The sequence below is a fragment of the Grammomys surdaster genome, unplaced genomic scaffold, assembly GCF_004785775.1.
Source record: "Grammomys surdaster isolate TR1022 unplaced genomic scaffold, NIH_TR_1.0 126660, whole genome shotgun sequence".
NCBI lineage: Eukaryota > Metazoa > Chordata > Mammalia > Rodentia > Muridae > Grammomys > Grammomys surdaster.
Window position 1 is genome coordinate 3,149,693 of NW_021621449.1, and position 11,718 is coordinate 3,161,410.

Consider the following 11,718-nt stretch of genomic DNA (forward strand, 5'->3'; position numbering starts at 1 on the left):
AGAGACCACGAAGTTGGGTTGGTAGGGAAGTGGGGGAAGCTCTTGGAGGAATTAGGAGAGGAGAGAATATGGTCAGAATATGTTGTCTAAATTGTATTTCATTTTAAAAACTTTTTGTTTATATTACCTAATTTTAAAAAAGATTCAGGATACTATACTGTAGGGGAGAGGTTGGGCCCTTACCTCAGACCTTCTAGAGAGGAGAGTATAGAATTGGTAAAGGCACTCATCAGAGTTTTAAACTCTGAAATGGGGGGATCCAGTTGTAAAGTTCCATTCAGAGCATAATCCCAATGTAAGCGGACCTCTTGAGAAAAATCAGTTATTTCCAGAGTTATTGTTCTTTCAGGCTTCACATCATGCCAAGGCTTTTCACTCTGCTGCCCTTCACATAACTCAGGGACGGACACGCAGACACCCAGAGCCTTAGAGGACCAGAAGGGTGACATTCCTGCTGCCATAGCAGATCTGCAGGCAGTTACCATGAGGTTCATTCGCAGTGCTCCCCTGTAGTGCTCCCTGGGTGCCAGAAAAGACCCCAGGGACTGAGATGGCTCAATTGTTATGAATACTTTCTGCTCTCGCAGAGGACCAGGATTGGGTTCCCAACACCAACATACTGATTCACAACCATTTGTAACTCCAGTTCTAAGGGTGTGACACCCCCTTCTGACCTCCACTGGCATCAAGCATGCATGTGGTGCACAGACACACGTGTAGGTAAAATGCTCGTACACATAAAATGTCAGAATGGAAAGGATCTCTGAGTTTCTGAGCCTTGTAGATAAAAACATTTATTCATAGGGAAAATATAAACAGCCCACATTGGAAAGGCAGAACTGCAGTCTTACACCCGGGTTACCTCGCCGGAACAAGAAAGACCTTTTAGTGAATTGAAATTTCCACATAATAGTTTATATAACAGTTATAGCCCAAGGCCTTTCTCTCAACAAATGAATAAATGTATCACAAGACTAAACTATATTCCATCTTCTATCTTTGTAGATTAACTCATTCATCTCAGCTATGCCTATTTGTACAAACAAGCTTGACTTTTCAGTGATTTAACACTTGGAAGTATACATAAGAATAGATTATGGTGGATTATTGCTGTTTTTTTTAAACTAAAGATTGAGTGTAATACTGTGTATAATAGCTAAGATTCAGAATCTGCTTAGGCATTGGTTAATAGTTGGGTAGATAATGGCAGTTGCTACACACAAGTACACACACACACACACACACACACACACTGCAGTGTTATTCAGCCATAACAATGAGTGAAATCCTGGTATTAGCAGAAGGGATGGAACTGGAGGGCATTATGTAAATGGATACAGAAGTACCACATAGTTTCATGTATGAGAGCCAAAAATGTCAATCTGAGCAGGCTGGGAGAGTAGTTTAATCACCATGTACGAAGCCCTGGTGTTGATTCCCAGTACCACATAGAACTGGGCATAGTGTTCCATGCCTATAATTCCAGCCCATGGGAGGTGGAGGCAGGAGGATTTGAATTTCAAACTCATTTTGGTTGCATAGTGATTTTGAGGCCAGTGTGGGATTCTGTTTTTTTTTTTTTTTTTTTGGTTTTTCGAGACAGGGTTTCTCTGTGTAGCCCTGGCTGTCCTGGAACTCACTCTGTAGACCAGGCTGGCCTCGAACTCAGTAGTCTGCCTGCCTCTGCCTCCCAAGTGCTGGGATTAAAGGCATGTGCCACCACAGCCTGGCTCAGTGTGGGATTCTTAAGACCTTTTATTTTTTCTTTTCTTTTTAAAAAAGTGGACCAGGAAGTAGACTAATGATTAGGAAGAGCTTGGAGGTAGAGGTGTGAACGCTGTGTGCATGTATGAACCTCATTAATATGTACAACTACATATATGTTAGTATAAAAATGAGAGGACAGGAGAAAAGCTATATGTTATTGAAATGCATTGACAGGAAAATTGTGTAGTCAGCTGGGGGTGGTGGAGCTCAGCTCTGGTACCATAACAAGAGACCTATGAGTCTGAGGCTAGACTGTGCTACTCAGAGACCCTGGCACAGAGGCAAGCAAAACCTGACAACAAAAGGAAGAGAAAAATGGATTGGTCGTGCACAGATTAAAATATGATACCAGTCAACACTGGGATGCTGGATGAAAATCTGAAAGTAGGTAAAGTAGATGAAATCTTTCAAAACAACCTTTCCTTCATATCTACAAAGATCGGCAGCACTAGCACGTTTTAGGCACATTGTGGTAAGTATCAGAAGACACAGCTAAAATTTTTGCAAAGGTTATCTCTTGGAAGTAGGGAGAGATGGGGACTACCGGGCACTGGAGAAACGGCCCTTTTGTATTTCATTATCATTTCATTATTAATTAGTTCCTTTAAAATTGGATGAATACAGTACTTTATATTGCCATGGTCCGGACAAACATTGATTTGAAAACAAATCCCAAAAGAGTATGCCTGATAGTTTTGGCGTGTAAGATACCTAGACTCACGTTTGATGTTGCTGTCAGAGTGTGGAGGGATTCTGGAGTGAACAAGTGTGGTCCCACTCATCCCGTTTCTCCTTCCTTTTGACATGAGTTTGGGGAGAAAGGAAATGTATGTTTAGAATACTGTTTTATTCTATGTGAGGCACAAAGTCTAATGTAAAAAACTGAAGAAGATGTGGGCAGGTACATGCTTCACACTCCTAACCCCAGCAGGAGATGGCAAGACCCTGTGTGGAAAACAAAAAGAAGGAATACAGGAGCCTAAGAAGGCTCCTGGGAGGCAGAGGCAGGCTGATCTTTGAGGCCAGCTTGGTCTACAAGAATGAGTTTCAGGACAGCCAGGGCTACAGTCTTGAAAAACCAACCAACCAACCAACCAACCAACCAACCAGCCAACCAACCAACCACAAAAAGCCAAGCCAACAAACAAAAAAATGGGACATATATGGCTGTATGAGCACACACAGGGAAGAGAGCGCTCCAAGCTACAACTTCCAAAACACTCCAGGAGTAGGAAAGAGTTTATGTGTATCTGTGCTCACTTAGGGTTAATCCTGGAGATGGGAATTATCTCAGGATGCTTCTAGTAGGTGGCATTTGGCACCGTGTTCTGTCCAAGTCTAACTCATCACTCCTTGCTTTCATGGACCTTTTCTTACTATGTCTCTTTCCCCACTTAAAATCACTGTCACCACCACAAAACTGTACAATAAATAAATATCGTTCACTCAGGACAAATAAGGGCAGCCTTCCACACAAACTAGAAGATTGAGATGATGCTAAGGGAAAAAAGATTAATACTGGAAACAGATGAGAAAGTTACTCATTGCACATGACTTAGTCAGGGATGGGAATAGACTAACCCAAACGATGTAAAACGTAACATTGATGGAAACAGGAAGGCCTGTTAAAGCACTGGTCCCTATGGGCCAGAGATTCTGAGTCAACACATCTGGGTTGAGGCTTGAAATTTTGCATCTGTAATGTTTCCAAATAATTCTGTCAGTAAGAGACTTTCCTCTGAGAGTGGCCAGGTTGTCTAAAGTGTCCTGCTTACATGTCATCCATCACTAGTATTCACCTGATAACATCTGCTTAGGTCCCCAGTGCCACATCTTCACACATCTGTACTCATATTGTTTCTTTTTGAAGAGGCTTTGTCCTGGGTATAGCTGGTAGAGTGCGTGAGCTCTTCGCTGAAGGCTGCTTCCAGAATGCCCTTTATCGACTGTCTTGCTTTCTTCCTAAAGTCTTTCCCCAAGAGGGCATAAAGGAAAGGGTTGAAGCAACTATTGGCAGATGCTAAAGCAATGGACATGTGGTCCCAGGGTATCACAGCTTCCTCCAAGGAACTTCCTGGATCAGTAATCAGTAACAGGACTCCGACAATATGGTATGGAGCCCAGCAGATAAAAAAGACAGTGACTACTGCCATGGCCACCTGAAAGGTTTTGTTCCGAGACTTGGTGAAGTTGGTTTTTCGCATTCTGAAGATGATGAGGCTGTAACAAGTTACCATGATGAAAAATGGCACCAGGAAGCCCAACACCAACCTTGTGATGGTCATTGCCATTAGCACATGACGGTCATTCGTGAATTGGCCAGAATAATCATCCTGGAAATCGTAGGGGTATAAATGACCACTAGAAGCAGTAGGGGACAATTCTGAGTGAGCAGAGAGAAAAGCATCAGTGTTCAGTGTGTTGGATTTACGATCTTCACCAGGAAACCCACTGGGCATGGCAGCTATGAGCACATTAGTAGGCGTTCCACCATAATGGGGCTGTTGACTTGCTGAATCTAGAGAAAATGAGTCTTCAGGTGATGTTTGGAATACTTGTGACTGGAGGGCAGTGGTAGCTGTCCAAAGGTGATCTCTTGCTTGTAGAGAGGAAGGAGCTGACCTGTCATCCATGTGTCCAGTTAGCTGAGCAGTGGAGTTGGCAGTAGCATTGCTTTCTAGTAGATTTGGATCATATATGTAGTCCCCCCAATAATCAGATGACCCAGAGGAACCAAAATTATAGCCACATACACTGTGATTGTCCAGAACGAACAGATCACGGTATACAAATACGGGTACACACATCACAAAGGCCGCCATCCAGACACATCCACAGATGGTGAAGGCTGTTCTCACGTTCCTATGATTCTGGCACCAGATTGGCTTATGTACCATCAGACAGCGGTCCAGGCTAATGGCAGTAAGCAGGAAGACACTGGCAAACATGTTGAGGATGATGATGGATGGGATAAGTTTGCACAGGAACAAGCCATAGGGCCAGTGTCCTCGGAGAATCAGGTGAGCCAGGGAGAAGGGCAAGGAAAGGCAGCAGAGGAAATCGGCCAGGGTGAGATGGAGGAACCAGACTGTGTTCACAGTCGTCTTCATCTTTACGCCAGCTACCCACAGCACCAGCCCATTGCCTGGCAGTCCCAATAAACAAGTGAGACCGAGAATGACCATCGAGGCAATGTCTTGGGGTTGAAACAGGGGCCGTGAGTGTAGGTCGGTTGAATTGGATTCAGCAGCAAAAGATTCCATTGCTCAATCTGCAAAACGATGAAGGAAACGTTAAAGCTCACGGTAAGTTTATAACAATATGTACTCTTAGGAGTCCTTTTTTTAAAAAATTATTTTATTTTATTTTTTTTTTATTTTTTTAGTTTATTTATTATTTTTTTTTACAATCCAAATGGACCTGAGGTTTATTGGCGCCTCCCCAGGCCACCATTCCCACCCCTCCCAATAATTACAAAAGTAAGAAAAATGCCTTTCCCCTTCCCCATTCATCCCAGGAAAATGTCATAATTTATGAAGAAAAGACACAGTCCAAGGCAGTGGGAGACCTCAGCCCATCTTCTTCCAGATGGTGAGTGAGGCGGTAAGGACTCCAGCCACAAAGATGGTCACTGTCTGCCATGTGGGGGTCCCGAAGTAGGAGAGGAGGCCATCCCAGCCACCCTGGTCTTGGATCCAGACAAGCAGCCGCTCACGAAGGAAGTCCAGTGTCCAGCCCATGATGGTTCTGATCAGCTCAGGCACTTTAGTGCACAGGGCCTTGAGCACCAGTTTGCTAGCGAAGTAGAAAAGGGCAACCACCCGGCCCCAGTTGAAGTTGCCATCTGCAAACATGTCAGCTGCCACACGAAAGAAGACCTCTCGGGGGGAGTCTGTATCCACGTCAGCAATCATCCTCTGCAGCTCCATATTGCTGTCCAGTTCATCTCCAATTCGCCTGAGACACTCGCTCAGCTTCTTGGTGGATGCATCCTGGGGTGGCTGCTCCAAGGACAGCTCAGGTGTCTCCCCAGCCATCCTCCCTGCTCGATCCTGGATGAAACCCTGTAGCAAAAAGGCCCCTGTCTTCATGATCTGTTCAGAGCTGGTGGGCCCGCCGCCTCCGAGCTGCTTCCCGGACCCGTCCATCACTGCCGCTGCCTCTCGCCGGGTGCACCCCGGCAGCCTAATTTTTTTATTTTTTGTGATGGTGCACTCTCAAAGCCAGAGGCCCCCTCAAAGAGCCTCGTTTGCACTCCTTCCTCAGAATAGACACATAACGTCATTCTCTGATAGTTTCAGGTCTATAATATTGATTTAAATGTGTATCTAAAGGTAACTTTATTTGGAAGTCCACATCTGCTTAAAAGTCGTTTTTTGTTACACCTCCCTGCTTTTTGTTGTTTGATTTTTTTTTTTTTTCTGTTACCGAGATTCAGGCTTACCCAGTGGCTTTCAGCACAGGGTTTCCATGTGGTCCTAGCTGTCTGACTTCCAACTGACTGTATTGTAGAACAGACTGACTTGAAGCTATGATTCCCCCTGCCTCTGTCTTCTGAGTGCTGGCCCGACAGGCATTGCTACCAAGCATTGCAGTGATCCGCTCTGTTCAGTGTCCGCTGCCCAAATGAATAGATGCCTAAATGAGAAAATATTGTGGACGGACTCTCCCTGATCTGAATCACTAGAGGACTTTACAAAACGTTAGCACACTGACAATAGCATACAAAAGCTGAGATTTGTATATTTTAATTAATTAATCGATCAATTAATTAAGTGTATAATTGTGAATGTGTGTGTGCACAGGCACACGTGTGGTCAGAGGACTACTTCTGGGCCTCAGTTCTAGCGTGCACCCACTAGATGGCCCTCAAGGCTCCTTTCATCCATCTTTTTTTCATGTATGTATACATTTTAAAACAAAATTTAATGGGTTTCAATTATAGCATGAATATTTAAAAACTGATGGTGATAAAATACACATATAGCATAAAGTCAACCTTTCTAATTAACTGTTTCTTTTTTTTTTAATTTTTATTTATTTATTATATGTAAGTATTCTGTAGCTGTCTTCAGACACCCACAAGAGGGCATCAGATCTCATTGCAGATGGTTGTGAGCCACCATGTGGTTGCTGGGATTTGAACTCATGACCTCTGGAGGAGCAGTCAGTGCTCTTAACCACTGAGCCATCTCACTAGCCCAAAATGTGTAGCCCAGGCTGGCCTCAAACTTGTGATCCTCCTGCCTCTGCCTCCTTCAGCAAATCCTACCGGTGTGCGCCACCACTACCGGCTAATTAACTGTTTCAAGTCACTTTGTATGCAACTGATTTCCAAAATGTACTTATCTAATAAAAACATATATATGTATGCATATGTACACACATGTAGACACACACACGCATACATGTGCACACACATGTATGTATGTATGTGTGTATGTGTGTATGTGTGTATGTGTGTATGTGTGTATGTATGTATATATGTATGTATGTTTTGTTTTTCAGGACAGGGTTTCTCTGTGTGGCTTTGGCTGTCCTAGAACTTGCTTTGTAGAACAGGCTGGCCCCAACCTGCCTCTGCCTCCTGAGGGCTGGGATTAATGGCATATACTACCACTACCCAGCTGAAATTGATATTGTAGTGTGTGTGTGTGTGTGTGTGTGTGTATAGCATATTTTGTTTATCTAGCAATCTAACAACAGACATTGGATTGCTTTTACCTTTAGGGCATTTAACTAGTATATTCTCTGCTTTCTATTGCTGTGATAAAAACTGACCAAAACCAAGTTGGACAGGAAAGGGTTTATTTCCTACATATTCCAGGTCAGAGTCCAATGAGGGAAGTCCAGGCAGGGAGGGATCTGAAGGCAGAAACCAAAGCAGAGGCTACAGAGGAACAGTGTTCACTGGGTAGCATCTCGTGTCTACTCACCCTGCTTTCTCATATATCCCAGAACCTGCCCAGAGAGAACAGTGGGCTGGACCCTCCCACATCAGTGTTAATCAAAAAAAGGACCCACAGCCTTGTCTACAAGCCAATCTAATGGAGGCACTTTCCCAAGTGAGGTTCCTTTTTCCAGATAACTCTGGCTTGTAGCAAGTTAGGAGAAGCCACCCAGGGCGGCAGCTGTGTACTTGGCTCATAGTACTTTCTGAACTTGCTGTTTCAGCTCAAGTCCCCACTTCACATACGTTTAATTTAAGGAAGATTTCAATTAAGGAATACCAAGCTTTTATCCAATGATTTTTCCAACTTGGGGTACTTATTGTTCAGAACAGTCTTCTTTTTTGTTTGTTTGTTTGTTTGTTTGTTTGAGACAGGGTTTCTTTGTGTAGCCCTGGCTTTCCTGGAACTCACTCTGTAGACCAGGCTAGCCTCGAACTCAGGGATCTACTTGTCTCTGTCACCTGAGAGAGAGGCTTAAAGGTGTGCACCACCATCCCCAGCTTGAACAGTCATTCTTAATTCTCTTCTTCATGGTTTGGGGTTATTTTATCTTCTGCTCTTATTATTCTGCTAAATTGCCTCTGGAACTCAAACCCAGCCTGGCTTCTCTATCTTCCACAATGCGGACCTCAGCCATCTGTCCTCCTGGTCTGTGATGTCCTTCCTAATTCTGAGCACTCAGACAAATGTATTTCTTCCCACGTCTCATCCTTTCAGATCAATGCTGCTTTATGCTCCTAGGCTGGGCTAATGATTTCCATTTAGAAATTTGCCCCTAGAATGTCTTCTTTCTTCTCTCTACACTTCCTACCCACTAAAATACTTACTCCGCAAGGTTAAACTCAATGTACTTTATCTAAAATCTTCTCTTACAATTCTTGAAGAAACTGATTCTTTGTTGTCTCACTTGTACATTCGTGTGCTGACATGTGTACATGCCTGTATAAGTGTGTGATTGAATCTTTTCTGATATGCTCTATGAGGGGGCACATTTTATCTTAGGTTGTAATTTTTTTTTTTTTTTTTGGTCTTTTGAGACAAGGTTTCTCTGTGTAGCCCTGGCTGTCCTGGAACTCACTCTATAGTCCAAGCTGGCCTCAATCTCAGAAATCTGACTGCCTCTGCCTCCCAAGCCCTGAGATTAAAGGCGCGCGCCACCACTGCCCAGTGTTAGGTTGTAATTTTTATAATGGCCCTAATCTGTGCGATGGTAAAGACAAGAACTGTTTACAAATGCCTATTCTATAGGATTTAGCATGTGGATAAATGCCCACCCTTTTTTCTTTTTTCTTTTTTTCCTGAGGTGAAGCTAGATCATATAGACCAGGCTGGCCTCCAACTGGAGACCTTCTGCCTTGGTCTATCTACCAAATGTTGATATTACAAGGCCTGTACCACCGTGACCAGGAGAATGCTTACCTTTCGGGTTTAAATTTTTTCATTTTCAATTACATTTAAAATATTAGTCCTTAGCCATTTTATTTTTTCCCAGGTGGCTTCTTAATTCCTATGCTGTCTCTTCCCTAAGTTTCTCTTTTGATTTTTAAATTCCCAAATATTACTGGATATCGCAACAGTTTATATTTTTACAAATGATTTATTTTCATTGTATGTGCATTGGTATTTTGTTTATATGTGTGTCTGTGGGATGGTGTCAGATTCTCTGGAACTGGAGTTACAGATGATTGTGAGCTGCCATGTGGGTGGTGGGACTTGAACCCTGGTCTTCTGGGAGAGCAGTCACTGCTCCCAACCACTGACTATCTCTTCAGCCTCCTACATTTTTATATTTTATTTTGGTTTGTTTGTTTTTAAATGGAAGCTTAGACACTTGGAAGTGATTCTGCTGAACCTAACAAAATGTGCGACAGGTCTTACGTGGTAAGCAGAAGTTAAAATAATGAGTCAGCAAAATGAAAAAAGGAGAAACGATACCTACTCTCCTCTCTGTCTTTTTCAAGTCCTACCATTCCCTCATGTGAACGGCAAGAGCGCGGATCTAGTGTCCCATCCCAACCTTAATGCATTGTTATCCTAAGATGCTGAGAGAAAAGCACACTCAGAGACGGCTAGAAACGAAGCAACCCACAGACGCCATGTCTCCTCCCTTTGCAGTTTTTGATGCTGAGATTCTGCAGATGGTGTGGCTTTCACATGACCACAGCCGGGGAGAGTCCCAGCTGCCTCACGTAACTCCTAGGGCACGTTTTACGTTTCCCCAAGTTTTGAGCACGAAGAAAATAAAAATACCTCTAAGTTTAAGATTATTAGTTATTTTTTTTTATAAAAAAGAAGATTTCAGGATTTTGAGTTGGCCAGAAGTAATTAAAAAGAAAAATAGAATCCTGTAACTAAAATTTATTTATGATGAGTAAAAAGTAGATTTAAGTCAAATAATAATTCTGGAATGATAGAACCCATTATGATAAGAAACAGCTCAAAGAACGGAAGAGAAACTTACAGAGGACAACAGAACAAGAATCCACATATGGGCATATACACACATACAAACAAATGTGTGTACACGTGATGAATGATTACAGGAACAAAACTAACGGGGGAAACATGATCAGAGGTCAGGGAAACATAAACAAAACATAAACAGTTATGTTTTACGAAGGGGAATAAATGACATAAATTCATTATTATTTTCAGAACGAAAATATTAAAAGCAAGGACAAATAGAATGCATAGTATTTACAAAAAAAATACAAGTTAGACATGGAGATGAGACAGGAGAAATAAAAGTCAGGGAAAGAACCAGATATGATTGTGCATATCTTTTTTTTTTTTTTTTTTTTGGTCGTTGTTGTTGGTTTTTCGAGACAGGGTTTCTCTGTGTAGCCCTGGCTGTCCTGGAACTCACTCTGTACACCAGGCCGGCCTCAAACTGAGAAATTCGCCTGCCTCTGCCTCCCAAGTGCTGGGATTAAAGGCGTTCGCCACCACTGCCCGGCTGGGCATACCTTTTAATCCCAGGAGAAGGAGATACAACTTTGCGAGTTTAAGGCTAGCTCGGTCTATGTAGCAAATTCCAGATCAGCCAAGGCTATATGTAAGACTCTCTAAAAAGTAAAAGTTTTAGGGAAAGAAAAGGAAATATGAGATAAGGAACTCGAAACCATTGTACATATATAGCAGGCTAAACTAAGCACGAGCTATAAGGCTTATCTATGTTTTCTTACCAAGAGCACTGAGGTGGAATCCGAAGGCTCCGGGATGATCTGCCAGTCACCAACAAATCCCGTCTGGTCCAGCCGAAATGAAGTCGTGAAGTGCACTGGCCAAGTTGCTGAACACTTAGTTTTCCCAGAGTAAAGGGAACTCGGGCTGTTATCTGACTGCACAGGAAGGGCCTTTCCATGAGTCACCTCTTAAACTAGCCAGCGTAGATAAGAAAAGCAGAAGGACAGAGGAGGGCGGGTGGAGGAGGACGTTCAGGACACAGATTATTTCCTGCAGGAACCTGTCGTCCTAGCTACAAGATGCCAAGAAGCAGGCAGGCAGAAATTTGAGGCTTGCCTGGCGGTGGTGGCACACGCCTTTAATCCCAGCACTTGGGAGGCAGAGACTGGCGGATTTCTGAGTTTGAGGCTGGTCTGGTCTATAGAGTGAGTTCCAGGACAGCCAGGGCTATAACAGAGAAACCTTGTCTCGAAAAACAAAACAAAAAAACAAAACAAAAAAACAGAAATTTGAGGCTTGTCTGTGCTACCGAGTGAGATTTTTTTCCTTTTAAATTTACATTATCTTTATATAAGTGTGTGTGCGCCATATATGGTTGCTCACAGAGGCCAAGAGAGGATGCTAGATCTCTTGGAACTGGAACCTGGAACTGAAACCTAACGTGGATGCTGGGAACTGAGGGTCCTCCGCAAGAGGAAAAACTGTTCTTAACCTCTGAACCATCTCTCCAGCCCCATAGAACGAGGTGTTTAAAAGATTTATTAATTTTCTTTTATGTGTAAGAGTCTCTCCCTCTCCCCTCTCCCCTCTCCCC

The 11,718-nt window shown here is 43.1% G+C and overlaps 1 protein-coding gene and 1 pseudogene across 2 annotated transcripts; both read right to left on the bottom strand.

Annotated features, from left to right (window-relative positions):
• Positions 1-3,190: 3,190 nt before the first annotated feature.
• C3ar1 (complement C3a receptor 1) lies at positions 3,191-11,054 on the bottom strand. Its single transcript, XM_028761118.1, has 2 exons — positions 10,904-11,054; positions 3,191-5,038 (listed from the first exon to the last, which is right to left on the bottom strand). The coding sequence occupies exon 2, from the start codon at positions 5,028-5,030 to the stop codon at positions 3,603-3,605; it is 1,428 nt and encodes a 475-aa protein (XP_028616951.1). The 5' UTR covers positions 5,031-5,038; positions 10,904-11,054; the 3' UTR covers positions 3,191-3,602.
• LOC114615380 lies at positions 5,177-5,946 on the bottom strand (annotated as a pseudogene). The gene has a single exon (XR_003710464.1). The product of XR_003710464.1 is annotated as an apoptosis regulator BAX pseudogene (transcript).
• Positions 11,055-11,718: the final 664 nt, after the last annotated feature.